Here is a 17,628-nt window from a genome sequence, read left to right on the forward strand (position 1 = left end):
CATATATTATCTAAAAGCGCTAAATCTTGTTTTCTTCACTCGTTTTATAGTCCATAATAGATCAAATAAACTACAATGTTATCAATTGACCAGTTGCCAATTTGGAAACAAGTTGAGAACTTTTAAGTGAACAATCTGTGAGTTGGGATCTTCTCAATATCAGTAACATTTCACAACAACGTCGTAAAGGGACCTTCCTGACTCCTGACCTGCCTCACATAACTTCAGTTAAGGCAGTTCTTAGGGCTAGCATGGCTTTACTTCGAAATATTGAAATTATTAAGGGTTTCTTTCGTACGATCCATAAAATTTTATAGCATTATACTTAGTCATCATCATCTTCCTCGCGTTTTGCCACGGCTCATGGGAGCATGGGGCCGCTTGATAACTAATCCCGATAATTGATGTAGGCACTAGTTTTTTATAAAAGTGACTGCCATCTGACCTTTCAACCCGGAGGGTAAACTAGGCCTTATTGGGATTAGTCCGGTTTCCTCCCGATGTTTTCCTTCATCGAATCGCATAAGTACATAAGTCCCGAAAAAGTCATTGCTACGGCTGGGTTTGATTGAACGCGCAACCTCCGGATTGAAAGTCGCACGCTCTTACCGCTAGGCCACAAACGCTTTATAGTTTTTTTTAGCATTATACTTAGTATTATGATTAGCGCTGGATGGGTAAGTAAAACCAGTCAGGGTTCATTCAAATAGTTATCAATCGATTTAAAAATGTTATGTGGGAGTATGTATTTGTATACATACTGTAGTACAACAAAACCTGACGTAACATACTTATCATTAGTTGCCTAGGTTAGTTGCCTAGGTAGGTGCTAACTGGTGCTATAGGTTATTGAACAAATACACTCATGCAATATTTAGAGGAACGCAAAGAAAAGTTTAATTACTAATTTTGAAATTCCTTTAGGTGCTGTAATCCAGTAAGTAACTAAACCTTTTTGCGTTCCTCTAAATTTGACCATGAGTTTATTATAACATGATTAAAAAAATGGCAGTCGCAGATCATGCTAGACCTAAATCAAACTGAATCACGCTGTATTCAGCTTTACGCCCCAATAAAATATAACAAGTTGACTTGCCGTTAATCCATTGTGTCGGTTAGAAGCAGACATTGTTTTATATAGAAACTAATATTTTCGACGGTAAGTACTTGCCTTAAGCTCGAAGCATTAATCCCGAAATCGATAACCCTATTTTTTATTGATTATTTTCGACGCCGTGTCAAACACAAAAGCGATCACGCGGACGCCACGTCACCGAAGCGTCAAAACTGAAATTGAACTGTATGCATGTGCACGTAGGCTTATGTTGATCTGTGGTCTGTGACCGATTAATCAGTCTTTGGCGTTGAACCTGCGGTGCGGATATACATATAGGTCATTGGCGTCCAAAAGGTTAAGAAAACGTATTTTTTTCTGAATATTTTAAGTATAACGCTGATATACATATAAATATATTGATATTAATAATGTGAATTTAACTTCACTTCACCTTTAAAATAGGTCTTTCAAAACGAATAAGGGTCTTCTAAAACAATTTTTTGGTTTAGTTAATCGCTCCCAAAGATATTAAAATAAGTATTATTGTAATTAAGTGTACTATTTCGTCAATTTTAATTCTTTATATGCACAAAATTCCTGGTAGGTGTAGAATGGGCGGACCATGTTTTGTTGAACATAGATTTAATATGGAGGTAATAAAACGCGGAATATTTTCATTACCCTCCGCCATGACAGCTACTGTTTAAATAAGCAATTTCGCGTCTCTGTAAAAGTTTTTAATACTTATTGGACTGAGTGACGGCAACATTGTATGTTTCGCCGGAAATTTAGGAGGGATTTTCATATTTACGAAGTATGTTGGCTAAACTCACTTGTGCTTTACACATTAAAATTTGATAAAATGCATGATAAATTATAAATATTAAGTTACTTAATTGTATAAAGTAATTATTGACATTCAGACGTAAGACGGCCATGCTGATTGCCATGTTCACCCCCTTAATTCATTTTTTATTATTTTTTTTTTTTTATTTTTTCATGTGTATTAAGGGGTTGTACGTTGTTTCATATACTACATTTTCGTAGAATTGCGCTTCATAGAAAATGTTTCTCATATTATCATTTCATAGAATGATCAACTTCCAGTGCACTTACATTGCAGAAGCTGTACTTGTAGATTTTTTATAGTTCAGAAAATTAATGTTTCGAAATTCATGTCATAAAATTTCAGGTCATATATTATTATTCCTTATAATATTAAGTTTATATAAAACTTGTTTCCAAGCCTGCATATTCATAGAATTTTGTTTCACATTTTATTAAACTTAATATTTACATTTCATAGAAGGCTCAGTAACTCAATACTTACTTTGTCAAAAAATAAATCATAGATGTTTGTAACCTAACCTAACCTACTTTTCTGGCAACAGTTTGCTTCTGCGGGGATCGCAGTTCTAACCTAACCTAACCTACTTTTCTGGCAACAGTTTGCTTCTGCGGGGATCGCAGTTCTAACCTAACCTAACCTACTTTTCTGGCAACGGTTTGTTTCTGCGGGGATCGCAGTTCTAACCTAACCTAACCTAATTTTCTGGCAACAGTTTGCTTCTGCGGGGATCGCAGTTCTAACCTAACCTAACCTACTTTTCTGGCAACAGTTTGTTTCTGCGGGGGTCGCAGTTCTAACCTAACCTAACCTACTTTTCTGGCAACAGTTTGTTTCTGCGGGGGTCGCAGTTCTAACCTAACCTACTTTTCTGGCAACAGTTTGTTTCCGCAGGGGTCGCAGTTCTAACCTAACCTAACCTACTTTTCTAGCAACCGTTTGTTTCTGCGGGGGTCGCAGTTCTAACTTAACCTAACCTACTTTTCTAGCAACCGTTTGTTTCTGCGGGGGTCGCAGTTCTAACCTAACCTACTTTTCTAGCAACCGTTTGTTTCTGCGGGGCTCGCAGTTCTAACTTAACCTAACCTTCTTTTCTGGCAACAGTTTGTTTCTGCGGGGGTCGCAGTTCTAACCTAACCTAACCTACTTTTCTGGCAACAGTTTGTTTCCGCAGGGGTCGCAGTTCTAACCTAACCTAACCTACTTTTCTGGCAACAGTTTGTTTCTGTGGGGGTCGTAGTTCTAACCTAACCTAACCTACTTTTCTGGCAACAGTTTGATTCTGCGGGGGTCGCAGTTCTAACCTAACCTAACCTACTTTTCTGGCAGCAGTTTGATTCTGCGGGGGTCGCAGTTCTCACCTAACCTTACCTACTTTTCTGGCAACAGTTTGATTCTGCGGGGGTCGCAGTTCTAACCTAACCTAGTTTTCTGGCAACAGTTTGTTTCAGCGGGGTTCGCAGTTCTAATATTACAATTCTTTGCATTGAGTTTCTTCTCAATAAATCTAAATGAAGTGCATAAGTTCTGAAATAATAATATTTTGAAAGAAAATACTCGAACTAAATATTATATCAAACAGTTCCTATGAAACAACCATCTATGAAATCTGTGTCTACGAAACAAGAATACACGAAACATAACTCTACTGTTTGATAAGTTTCTAAATTTAAAAAGTTTGATAGTAATATACATTCAACTGAATTTCTGTGAAATATGTTTCAACCAAGTAAATAGTCTATGAAACAATAATATTGGAACTAAAAGTATATGAACCAAATAATATATGAAAGAATTTCTGAGAAACGACATTCTATGAAATTTCTGTCTGTGAAATAGGGTGACACCGTATTAAGGAAATAATCGACTTCTATCTATATGTGTATTTGTGTAGATTGACTATTTTTTACGTCAGGGTAGCCCATTGCGTTTATGTATCAAACCTACAGAGGATAAGATAATACGTTTTGGTTTACTTAAATGAATGGAGTTTTATTTTTAATGACATGGTGTAGGTAAGTAATAGACTTGTAAGCAAAAATAATATTCCTAAAAATTCTGTGGCAATATGTTTTTGCGCCACCCTGTATTACCATTAGTTATCTATTTTCCAGAAAATATGTTCAAGGTTTAATCAAACCATAATGTTAATACGAGAATAGCGTGGTAGATTTTATTGTCTACTATTTCTGCCACGCCCATAGCTTCACCGACTAAAAGGTTCATCAGTTCATGCCAACGTTCGATACAAATATTGGTAGAGTCAAAGAGAATTTGAAATAGTGAGTTACTGTCGTGGTAAATTATGTAGCTATAGTACATTAACTGCCATCTTTCAACAGAAGATTAATATTGCTAGAACGCCATTTGATTTTGATCATTATTATTTAACTTGTTAAATATTAATATTAACGCCATCTACTCATGAGTAGGCTGAAGGTTATGGCGCTGAAGCTGAAGATTGCACCATACCTTTGGCCTATAGCCGAGTAGATGGCGTTCATATTAAAATTTAATAAGTTAACACATATCAGTGTAAGAATAAGGATCAAAGCCAAATGGCGCTCTAACAGTGCTAACTTCTGTCGAAAGATGGCAGTAAATTTACAGTGGCTACATAATTCACTTTGACAATCCATCTCTACACGGTGTAACATAAGGAAACCGAATAATTTTAACCACGCATTTCTGAGGTCAAAAGAAGTAAAAAATGTAATATGTGTTTAGGTCAATTCCGCCAAAAAAAATTTTTTTTTTGTTTTGTTTTTCCAATTTTTTGTATGTATTTGTACATAAAAAATAAATGTAACTGGTAAACTTGTCACTTAAAATTGATTTTTACCTTTTTTTTTTCGTAGAACCTACTTTTTGCAAAGTGTTACTTGTCACTTTTTGACATCTATCAATAAGGATATTTAGACTACGTCCCATAGCAGCATCATCACCATCAAAAAGGCATTTTACACTATGTAACAATAAAAACTTGTTTTTTTTTAAATTAATAATATCTCTGAAACTAGGCGAATCTCAAAAAAGTTTATAGGACATTTTTGTCTCTAAATATGATCAGGAATACGCTGTTAAAATTATTCGGTTTACTCATGTTACACCGTGTATACAATCTATTCTCTTTGGTAGTGTTAAATTATTGTCATGTGCTTCTGCAAGTACGGCACATTTGACCAAATGTTTCTTGTTGGTTGGACCCGAGGCAAATATTGGCGGGCGCATTAAGCTAAGTGGCATGCATATTGGTGCAATAAGCAATTTGATCGCGTTTTGATTGATTATTACTTGAATAACGCGTTTTAATCAAAGTTACAAATATCGTGAAGAATTAGGGTCTTCGGGGAATGTAATCTAGGCAAACACACATATATATTTTTACTCTATATTTATATTTTATTTTTTATTTATTTTATATTATTACTATATTTTTAATTTTTTAAGGGGTACTTACTAAGATTTCATTACTTAGTCTGGTACGATACGATTGTTTTACTAAAGAGGAATTGTTTTTTTTGTCTAATGTAATATGTAGCAGTAGTTTGCACTAAATTGGTATATATCCATTTAAATACTACAGTACTTATAAACCTATGTAAATAATAATATGGTAAGTGTCATAAAACATATAATTATACTAGGGATTCAGTGGGAGACAAATTGAAGTGATGTGGTGTAATCACAATCAGTAATCACGTTCTAGCTGAATAATCTCTAAAAACATCAAATGACGTATGTTACTAGCGAATCTAGCTATGGTCAACGAGTCTGGCGAATAATGACGGACATCTGCGTATGAAATACGCTCATGATATGTAGGTATGAAAGGAACGACACGAAACGTGAGGCTATCGCGAAAATTAAAAATAGAATATCGTTTACTACCTCTTGCCTTATGGGTGTGGCAAAGTTGCGATAGCCCCGTAGACCATCAGTAAAAGTTTGGAAAAGTCACTTGACTTAATTGCCAACTAAGTACTTGACCTGACGACTTTGACCTAGGTCGCGCAATGTCCACCGGTATTATCAAGCATTTGAGCATTTCGCTACCGGCGCTTGTCTCGGGACATTTGTTTCATAATTAAAACCTGGCTTTAAATATATCTTAGGAGTGAGGTAGGTATCTATTTAATTAATTACCTACACATAAAATTTCAAAAGGATATAAAAATGTCCAGGACTGCAACAAAGGGCTTTAAAGTAATGTTTGCGTACATAACACCACTCAAATGATGCACTCTTCAAACTCTTCATCCTTTGATATAAAGACTTTTATTCCACGAACCAAGGTTATACTGCCTTTGTTTTTCTATAGGTATGTTATTAAATGTTTTATTTCTTACAGTGGACGTGCTTTGACCTATTTTACATCACGAACTGCAACTTTTAACGGCCCGCGTATCCTTTTTTTGCCTAAGAGTGGTATAGAGCAAATAAATATGTACTTACTGTATTTAAATTTATTACGACTTTTGTAAAGTTTATTATACGCAGATTTTGTATGCAGAGGACAGTAATAAGGAATCTAATTGATTTTGTACATCACTTTATTATGTCATGCATGAGAGTAAATCGAATATTTCTAATTAACTTTATTTGATTTGTACTACACATTTATGTTTTATCAGATGCAACTAATATTTCTTTCTTTTCGTAAAATAAAGTGTTTACTTACTTATTTCTTAACAATCTTTTCAATTCCTTAAAGAACTTAGTCCAAGTTGTGAGCTAGTTTAAAATAAACGGCCAACGGCGACTCCAGGCCACCTGTAGGCCAATGACTCATTACAGTGACTCACCGGCTCACCATAGCGTTAGCTGCTGCGGAACCTGATGAAATCGCCGCGGACAATGACCCGGTGTCATCATGGGGTGTTAAACTTACAGTAAATATGGAAGTGTGTAATGTTATGTTATTTGATCACTAACCTGCTGAAGCACGGGGTTGATACCGAGTACTGACATTTATATTCTATTGAACTGTAGATTCAGTCTCAATACACCCAATGAAAGGTCCTATTAAAACTAGTTTAGTCTAAGTTGCTTATATCATGTTCATTTATATTCTCTTTGTATTGTATGAAGATATATAATTCTCCTTATGTGCGGTCAGACACGCACTTGGCTGGTTTCTTTAGGGATACGTACCTCAAAAGGGAACAAAACTTAAAAAACTGAACACATAATGCGTCAGGAGCTTTATTTAACTTTTTTACTTATAAGCGTGAAACTTATTATACAAAACAGAAAAGTGATTAAAAATATGAAAAACTGGCATTTTTGACTAATATAATTTAATTTGGAGTTAGATATCGAGAAGTCAATACAAACTTAAGTGAAAAAAACCTTATTGACTTAAAAAAGCATTAAAACTACATACATTGCATCGTAGTAGGAGGATATTGTGGTCCGAATCACGACTGCTTTCTGAAAACAAACAAAAGAGTAAAATTTAAGAGTATAAATAATTATTGTAGTTTCAAACTGTCATGCAGACAGCCCATTGCATTTGCTGTCAAAGTAATTCAGATGTATTTAGAAAGCTTATCCTATCGTGCGGCTAATTTTCCTAACACATTCCAAAAATATTATCTCTTCCGGAAGAAAGCATGAAACTTGAGCTGCATCATACATTATATAAATATGTAATAAAAAAATATAGAAGAGGTAGCATCTCTTCAAGTGGATCCTTCATCCCTTTCCTGCACTTTTCTAGCCGATTTTCAAGTTTTTCATTATTATTAACAAAACTACTTATTACATACATTTCATTTATGGTCATCACTCATATGTTATAAGTGCCTTTGAGATAAATTAAAAAAAAGAAAACAATTTAGAGCCTTATAGTAATCAAACTAAAAACCAATTTAAATTCATTCTGTACCTAAATCCAAAACAGTGTTTTGCTAACCTGTAAACAAACAAATTCAATCATTCGCGACGAAACCTTTGAAAAACACACACAAATCCAATAAAGAATTGCAGCCCTGGAGCTATTGTCCGCTTGTCCATCCAAAACATACGTTTCCAAAGCCAAAGAACAAAAGGGCCGACCGACGACAAAACAGAAAATGTAATTGACACAAACTTTTTTATTTCTAAAAAGCCATAGAACTGCAAAGGCGGCTTCAAAGTCGGACATGACTCACAAACGATTGAAACGTTGGTCCGAATGAAAATATTGTAAATGAAAAAAAACAAGTGATGATTTACCGACAAACGCAACCATACCTTCAACAAGCCAATTTAGATTTTAAACCAATAGAAATATATTGAAAAAGAAACATTAAAGAGAGAAAATAGAGTATACGAAAGCACGGTGGGTGGCAAAGACTACAGAGGCGGTACGTTTGCAAAATAAGTGATTCGGGACAGTAAAGAACAGGGCGGTGCCCATACAAATGTGACGGCAAAAACTTCAGATTCAACAGCAACAGTAAGTATAGTGAGTGACCTTTTCGGGGACAAAGAACTAAATGGCAGGGGAAGTCTCCTGTGGCGAGGGTATAGCAAGAATAACGTCTTCACCGTTTGACCGTATCGAAAGCTTTGGACTAGCTAGGGTTGCTACTGTACAACATATGTAATTATTTTGATAAAGCTATGAGATATATATGTATATTGATTTACATTGGGCTTTTTTTAATTGATAAAAGCCATTTACAGCCAACGTTTCCAACGTAGTAAATCGTCAAAGAACAGGTTTTCTACTGGTCAAATTCATACATTTACTATACTTACATCTTTCAGGTAGGTGCCTAAATAAATATACTATAAGTACCTAAATATATAGAAAAAAAACAAAAATATTTGGGAAAGAGAGCTTTGCTCGGAAAACATATAAAAACTCAAAAATGCGCGTTTTCTAGATCGATCGATAGATGCTAGATTGATTTTTCGCCCCCGCAAATTTCATCGAACTCGTTAGAGCCGTTTCCGGGATCCCCGAAATATATAAATATACAAAAATTGCTCGTTTAAAGGTTTCCAGATTTCATTTTGACAACCCTAGAACGTTAACACAATTGACCGTCATTATAACTTCTCACGTGAACCGGACAAAGTTTCATCAATATCCAAATTATTTACAACCCCTACAATGTGGCTACTATATTTTTACCAACCGAAACCGTTTTTACTATCCTTTAGCGTTTTATGATGGTAATTAGTCCGCGTCGCCTTTGTCTGGATAGAAAGGATCGATTGTCGCCAGACTGTCGGTAATTCCTTTCAATGCGATTGAATTGAGACCGTAAATACGTAATAAGGCTATGAAAGGCAATGTCAGCGTTTTTGAAGATTGTAAGTGCACCAGGGTTGCTAATTAGTTTCGCTTTTTTTGTTAAAATGTGTAGCAATTATTAGTGTAGCCGTTTTTTACGTAATGTTACGGAACCCGTCGTGCGCGATTTCGACTCGCACTTGGTCGGTTTTTATTATGCATATAAATAAATTGGGAGTCATATGGGAGCTAAATGTGGTTAAATAATTACTTATAAATATATTTTTTTTAGATATCTCTCATATATTAAGTATCCTACAATCCTACAACACCTATAAAATTATAAATATTATACAAAAATAACTATGTATATTTTTTCGGAGGAATATCTATCTGAATTTACCAATACGATAATAAAAGGATAATAAAAGGCACAATAATAAAAGGTTAAAATCGGGCCAATAATATGGTTCAACGTGAAGTAACTTCGTAGGTGTTGGAAATAAAACTGTTAAAAATGCTAGTAACTTACTTGATCAAGCAGTTATCCGGCTCCAACGAGCGAAGGTACTCGTTGAGGCTCTTCTCACAGTTGGCGTAGGCCACGCCGACGCCGGTGCCGCCACCGATGAAAAGCGGCCATTTGCGAGCGCTGCGCAGAAAGAAGCTGCCCAGCATCCCGCCGATTAGAAGCCCGGCGACTGAAAGGTAATGTTATATATTATGATACCTGTTTGTAGGTACAGTCACCTGCAATAATATGTTACTCTTCGAAGGCCGCAAATATATGTGACACGCTCTTATGGCTCAGATATTTTTTCGGCCTTCGTTGTATAACATTTTATTAAATTTATTGCAAGTGACTGTGCAAGTGTACAGATGTTCAAGATGCGAAAAAACCGTAATAGTTAAAAACGTTTTTAGAAATTCCAAAAAAATATGAAACCTTCCATTTTGGAAACGCAACAGGAAAGTTTCAATCTCTTTACATAAATATGAAACTTTCCAAAATGTTTCCTTTAAGAAAATTAGCAATTTGGAAAAAAGGGTTTACCAACATAGGGTTTTATGGGGTCTGACCATACTAAATTTAAAACACCTATTTTTCGAAGGAGCAGATTTTTGGCGATTTCGGGCTTGAATAGTAAAAACCCTTCAGTTTGCCGCACATAATTTATTTGCGTAGTATGACCTTTATAACCTTTATAACCTTAATAAGTCTATTAGACAAATTAATAACATGTTATTAATTTGTCTAATACAAATTAAAAAATGTGTAATTTATACTACACCAGTATTGATTTAAGTATGACAATACAATAATACAATACAACAGGTACTCTTTATTGCACACTACATACCTTCTTACCTTCATGTTAAGTAAGTATAAACTCTTTTCTAATGTTGATTTTATTTGAAATGCTTTTTTGTGGTGTTGTTATTCTTGTGATTGAATGCATATTTAGTGAATGTGCACTTACTAGTTTTTACTCCTAGGTCGACGAAACACGAATCGTATCTTTCTTCAAATGTTCTTTTGTCGGGTGTAACCATATCTTTCTTACTTAAAACCGTACAATATGGCTCATCAGAATACACATCATTTTATTACATTCATCAAAATTCTACAAGTAAAATATTATAAGCTCTACAATTTCCCATAACAAAATAATTTTTGATTTTTTTTCGCTTAAGACAGTGACAACTGTGTCTTCTTTTTACTTTTAATGATGACAATTGTGATAAAAAGTTGACATGACCTTTTTTATTGCTGTCACCTTTATAATAAGTTTGTATTACTTTTATTATTCTTCAAGTTGAAAATAATAGGGAATAAGTATTATTACGACTATGTTAAGTACTATTATTACGACTAAAATGTGCAGAATAAGCTTCTAAATGCACGCAGCCGGAAACTAATCCCTAGATACAATTAATATACCCAATTATAATATCAATTAGAGTAACTAAGGTAACTTGCACACATACTAGAGATGCTGATTAAATGTTTTTAAGATCCGTATCTGATGTTTTGCAAATCTGTCGTTTGTAAAAAAGACCCGCTTACCCTCGTTTGCTGAGTATCATACAAACATACCTAATATTTTATTTAATCTACTTTTCACTACCTATTAAGACTACCTACCCCCGACTATTTGACTACTTCCTTTAAAAAAACCTAATCCTGATACTATTTTTACTAAAATAACGAACAGTGAAATTTCCACGATGCATATGCTTCCTAAATCTGAATGCAGTTTTATATAAAATTCGAAATGATTACTCAAAAGAAGTTTCTTCGTCAAAAGAAGGAAAATATTTACACAAATTATTGGTAAGTAAATAACTTTTTTCACTCACAAGAAATTCTACGTTTTCAATAATTGTTCTCGCTAGCAAGAACCCTAACGCTAATTTAATTTGATAGTTGATTTACCTAATTGTGTTGCTACAGATACATTAGGCAACAAGTCTAACCAGCACATTAGGGAGATTGTCATATAATACGCAGCAAATGCGCTAATTCACTCACACGTAAAACACATAAAAGCACTTATACGAGGAATATTATAATAACCTAAACCCATGATACTAAATTATGATACCCATTGCCTTATTATGTATGTATTTGTGAAGTCAGCATAAAATACTGATTGCATTTTTAAAATAGGTAGTATATTAAATATACCACCAGTTATTTAACAGGTTTGGTTTGACGTAAATAAATGTATTCTCTTTCTTTTCTTTCTAATATCTATTGCCAATAAACACTTTCATTAGATAATACATAACAGGGAATAATATTAAAAATAAGCAGTATTTCAAACGCCTAAAGAAGGCAGCTGATATAAGATTTGCTTTGAATTTTAACATAGGCGCATCACGCATGCTACAATGATTTTTTTGTGACGTTATATTTTCGGGTTCCTCAAATTATTAGTAATAACTAATAAGGTACAGAATCTTAGAAACCATAAAAGTATTAATGACACTTCTATTTTTGCGGCACCAACCACGTGGAATTCCGTCAGTGGCATTTTAAAAAGTTACAGTAAAATGCAAAGATAACTCAGCACCAGGATATAGGAATAATTTGACAAATAGCCCGACGAAGTAAGATGCTTTACTTTTTGAAGTCAGTCAGAGATAATGAATTACCTTCGTGTGCTCCAGGCAGGTTAAGTAGTCATAAAATCGCATAACTTAATGCATTCAGAGACCCCTTGAACGCAAATTTAGCCTTAAGGCTAATCTTATAAACGAATAACTTAGTTCTAATGACATCAAGCTATTACTTCAGAATTAAAATACAAATTTACCCTGCTTAATATTAGAATACAAATGTAACATTTACTACAGTGATCATAAAGTTCTGTTTTATAGCGAGCAAGCTGTTTGTCAGGAAAATTGTTTCTTAATATAAGTTGAAGTATTGTAAATAGCTTTAGGCAAAATTAACAATTAGTAAAATTATACTTTCAAAGGGAATATTGAACATTTGCATAATGCTAAATGACAATATTTTGGGTAGGGGAATCACACCCCTGCACGTTTTATTGTGAGTCAAAATAGATGTAGCGTCGTTGATCTCTGTCCGGGTGTTTATTTGAGACATTTGTCAAAGACCTTTGGCGGTAACAGGGCTTGGGGCTCCACTGCATAAAGCGTATTCAATAACAGTTTACACAATAATTGCATGTGCAATCAAACCATACGACTAAGCGCCACTTATACCATGACACTAACCCGGAGGTAACCGGTTAAACCTAGAGTTACCATGGTTACCAGTGCAATTTGACAATGGGTTAACGTTTTAACCGCTTAACTTTGGGTTAGTGGGATGGTGCAAGTGACCCTAGGTTAGCAAAGTCACCGCTGTAACATATCGGACGTTTAGGAAAGGCGTTTATGTTTTATCTATAGTTCGTTTTTTTTAGCATTAGAAAGAACTTGCAAGAAGGTAAACGATCTTGACATGTCTTTTAATTGAAAAACTCGTTTTATAAATCAAAAACTATTACTTATGAAAGCAGAAGAATATAAATGTCGTGTTAGATTCATAATTGTTACATATTTCCGTAACTTATTATTAAGATGTGTTTTTCAATTAAAAGACGCATCAAGATTGTTTACCTTATTTCTAATGCTAAAAAAAACGAGGTATACATTGTGAACTTATTAAGTGTGCTATTTTTTCTTAACATACAGCATATTCTGATTTTAATACCGAACAGGTTAAAAATTAGATCCGGATTAGATCTATCAGTGTCAAATGTGACATTTTTAAAATCAGAAATGTCACTAATGACTAGAGAAAATACTAGTTTTAACAACGGAAAACTCGTTTTTACGGAAAACGCGTTTTTACTGAAAACGGGTTTTTACGATAACATATATATTGTGTATTCTATTTATATTATAACTAAATTAGTATTAAATTTGGCATTTATCACCATTCCGTTCAGTTGTCTTCTAAAATTAAATTGTTTAGGATATGTGGTAATAAAGTGAGTATATCTATAGAAATAAATGCGTTGCGTACGTGCGAAAATTTATAAGCGATATTAATTTCATTGCAAATGAAAAATTCCACACTTCGCCTAAAAGGGTCACATATCGTGGCTTGCATTTTAATTTTTGCGGACATAATAAAAATGACGGTCATTTAATGAGGATAAATTAATTCATAGGTAACTTATTTACATAAATATGATATTGCCTTGATGAATGTTTGACTATTTCATATGGACCTTTTTTGGTCAGTGGTATTGAGTACCTGCTTAAACATTTTTCTCAGGACCTTCTCACAATTAATTTTACTTTATCAAAGTAGGTCAAATAAAAATTTATAGAGTTAGACCAAGAAATGTCTGCAACGATTTTGATAGCACACACAGTGCAAGGAAGCGTTATTTTAAACGTCAAACTTCTATGAATTATGACTTATAAATAAAACTTGCACTGCGTGTGCTATCAAAAAGCGCTGCAGACATTTTTTGGTCTAACTCTATAAATTTTTACTTGACCTACCTTGAAAAAGTAAAACTAATTGTCAGAAGTTACTGAAAAATTTTTTTAAGTAGGTACTTAATACCTATGACTAAAAAAAGGTCCATATGAAATAGTCAAACATTAATCAAGGCATACCTATCATATTTAGTATGTAAATAAGTTACCTATATGAATTAATTTATCCTCAATAAATGACCGTCATATCTTGGTCTAACTCTAGTCACACAGCCGTATATTAGCGTTTTAATCGTAATAATCATAGTCACTTCACGTTTCCTCAACCTCAGCTAAGTCCATTAGACAAACCAACGCACGTCCAATTAAGACCGAATCGCACTAATCGATGCAGTCTAAGCCGGTAATAGACAAAGGGCTTACCGCCAAACAAGCTGCAAGCTAATCGCGGTAGAACTGCATGCGTATTCCGAACTCGCAACATAATATCGCGTTGTAGATATATGTATATAGTTCGTTTTTTTTAGCATTAGAAATAAGGTAAACAACCTTGATGTGTCTTTTAATAGAAAAACACATTTAAAAAATAAGTTACGGCAAATATGTAACAATTATTAATCTAATACGATCATTTATATTCTTCTGCTTTCATAAGTAATAGTTTATGATTTTTAAAAAGAATTTTTCAATTAAAAGACATGTCAAGATCCCTTACCTTCTTGCAAGTTCTTTCTAATGCTAAAAAAAACGAACTATAGTACGTCTTATGATCAACCGCTCCGAAAGCGGCCAAAAACTGAACGAAACAGAAAGAACACCTTTTGCAAAAATCAACAAGTCTTTCGGTCGGCGTTGTTGGTCGATGCATCGATAGATATCTTAATTAACCTTTTCGCATGTAGATAGCTCCAGTAAAATACAGTATTTCTAAATATACGTCGTACATTTTTGCCTATTTATTCTACATTACTACCTAACATATTACAAATATCAAATATACATACGTTGGTCATTGATTTTCATGACATGTCAGTTTTTACTGAAAATAGTCTTTTACAGTACATATGGTCCTATTTTTCCGCACTAGTGCGTAAAATAGCACTTTTCGTGCGATGTCAAAAGTTTAAAGGGCCATATGTACTGTAAAACGTTGTACGATACACATGCGAATAGATAATTCGCAACTCGTGTCGATTTAAAACACTCCCTTCGGCGTGTTTTAATGTATCGCCACTCGTTTCGAATTTTCTCTTTTACGCACTTGTATAGTAAATAACAATTTTGTTAATATGTACAATTTAATGCCTTGAAGTCCGTAAGAGAAAGATTGCGAAAGCGATATCGTTGTGTTACGACAAATAGCTTTGCGCACATTGCGTTGAGTTAGGGGTGCTACCGCAATAATCCTATCTGCATGTCTTATCAAAGCAGTTTCTCGGTAACGAAGCAAAATTGACAACCCTGAGATGGATTACCTGATGACAGGCGGGCAACTGGCTCTTGAATTATTGATTACTTGTATGTATATATATGTATATATATATATATATGATGGTGAATAAGTAAGTGCAGGTAGACGTTAAATTATGAACGTTAATAAAGCTGATTATCAATTTCAATACACCTACACAATCTATCAAATTATATTATATTTAATAAAATTTTAACTTTCGGTCAGAGATCAATATTTCAACATCAAATTTTTATTCAATATGATATATATGACATATATGATATGAATCCGGGGTAAAGGGAGGCGGGAAAATAGCTATTAAGCAATAAACGAATTGTTTTTTATGTAGGTATTAGTTAGGGCTATTATTTAAACTTTCTTGAAGGTATAAGATATTCAATGGGGTTGGCAACTATCAACGGTTTGCATAGATGGCGCCATCATAGCTTGCCCCTTTTTCTATGAGATTTGGCTTAAAGCGGGTATCATCTTGCATCCAGGGTATTAAAATAAATAAGTTTTTGGCAAAAATTTCATTTTTGGTACAAGCTTTTATCGCTGACTGTACTTTTCTTACGACAGACAACTAATACTCATCGAGACAATTCTAAAAACTCCTAACACAATTAGGTTACGTTGTTTCATCACAGAGTTCCTATGGTCACCTCCTGTCTCCATCATCAAACCAGCTCGATGGTACCATAATATTGCATTGTCGTCCGATTTATACACGCATGCAAAATTTCAGCTCAATCGGAAACCGGGAAGTAGATCAAAGAGCGTAGCCGTGTTTACATGGAAAAGCGGCCCTTTCACCTAATGTTTACTGTATTTTTTTAATAAGAGCCCTTATGACAAGTATTATTTCCTGTAAGTTTCAACTTCCTAGCTTTGTTATTTTTTGAGATATGATTTTTTTTTAATTTTTCATAAAAATGCTTTTTTTTCACATTGGCTAATGCAATTTACGCAAACTTTTGGTACAGTATTCTATATATAGAGACTTACAAATACTATAAATAATATTTAATATTACCAACAAAATTCTTGGATAAATGTAGGAAACAAAAATTCAATATTTTTTTTCTTGCTTTCTAGAAGGACGACATCAACAGTTCTTTGTTAGGTGATTGCTTATATAAAGGCCTGTAACATATATTTTTTTCAAAAGAATCCATTTGGTACATCATACAAAAAAATGTAAAAATAAAGGATACGGTATACCCACACCCGCAAACGAATTACACAATCATAGGTGAATGACAGATAAATAAGTCGCAAAAGAGATGACATTGCACTTGCATGATTTTGCGACTAAATTATCTGTCATTTACCTACATATTATAGTGTAATTCGTTTGCGGGTGATACCGTATCCTTTATTTTTACATTTTCTAGTATGATGTACCAACTGGATTATTTTGAAAAAAATATAATTTACAGGCCTTTATACACCGTGTTTTTTTTGATTTCCGTTAATTTCGAGGGTGCATTCCTGAGCTTAAATTAAGTAACTTTATCAAAGACACCGATGTTCTAATTAACTCCATTTCGGAGATAATCAATAATTTATTTTTTTCCTATAAGGTCTCTACAAGCGTGTACACTTGCCTTAGGGCTGGTTTACATATTGGTTAGTGTTAAGAATGAGTTCATACATTTGCTACTAAACTTAAGTACAATCTCGGTCGATCGATGTTCGAAATGACATTGATATGTCACAGATTTCAATTGTTTGGTTGAGTTAAATGTAATGCCCGTGTTACAACAACGCTATAGGCTACATTTAATTACTTTTTAAACTTAATTTTTTCTTTAAAAAAAAGGAAAAAAAAATTTTTTTTTTGAAAATTAACTATGTCAATTAGTTCACTTAAACGTTCTTAACCATACCCCGAAGTTAACGGAATTCAATAAAAACACAGTGTATAAGTAATCACCTAACAAAGAACTGTTGGTGTCGCCCTTCTAGAAAGCAAGAAAAATAATATTAAATTTTGTTTCCAACATTTATCCAAGAATTTTGTTGGTAATATTAAATATTATTTATAGTATTTGTAAGTCTCTATATATAGA

General features: G+C 33.7%; 1 protein-coding gene and 1 long non-coding RNA gene across 2 annotated transcripts in view; one reads left to right on the top strand and one right to left on the bottom strand.

Annotated features, from left to right (window-relative positions):
* Positions 1-17,352, top strand: part of LOC134666183 (uncharacterized) — a 428,204-nt gene extending 410,852 nt beyond the window's left edge. The window contains exon 2 of the long non-coding RNA XR_010098464.1: positions 16,996-17,352. This is a non-coding gene — a long non-coding RNA (uncharacterized LOC134666183). The remainder of the gene's footprint in view (positions 1-16,995) is intronic.
* LOC134666109 (MICOS complex subunit Mic10-like) lies at positions 7,092-10,840 on the bottom strand. Its single transcript, XM_063523263.1, has 3 exons — positions 10,614-10,840; positions 9,665-9,833; positions 7,092-7,337 (listed from the first exon to the last, which is right to left on the bottom strand). Exons 1-3 carry the CDS (start codon positions 10,684-10,686, stop codon positions 7,325-7,327), a joined length of 255 nt encoding a protein of 84 aa, XP_063379333.1. The 5' UTR covers positions 10,687-10,840; the 3' UTR covers positions 7,092-7,324.
* Positions 17,353-17,628: the final 276 nt, after the last annotated feature.

Source organism: Cydia fagiglandana, chromosome 1 (genome assembly GCF_963556715.1).
Source record: "Cydia fagiglandana chromosome 1, ilCydFagi1.1, whole genome shotgun sequence".
Taxonomy (NCBI): Eukaryota; Metazoa; Arthropoda; class Insecta; order Lepidoptera; family Tortricidae; genus Cydia; species Cydia fagiglandana.

What these genes read in the sequence shown, in the direction of transcription:
- LOC134666109 (XM_063523263.1), bottom strand. Translation starts at nt 10,686, where the DNA reads ATGGTTACACCCGACAAAAGAACATTTGAAGAAAGATACGATTCGTGT. An exon ending in CGACCTAGGAGTAAAAACTA is followed by an intron (nt 9,834 to 10,613) that starts GTAAGTGCACAT and finishes ATTACCTTTCAG; the next exon opens with TCGCCGGGCTTCTAATCGGC.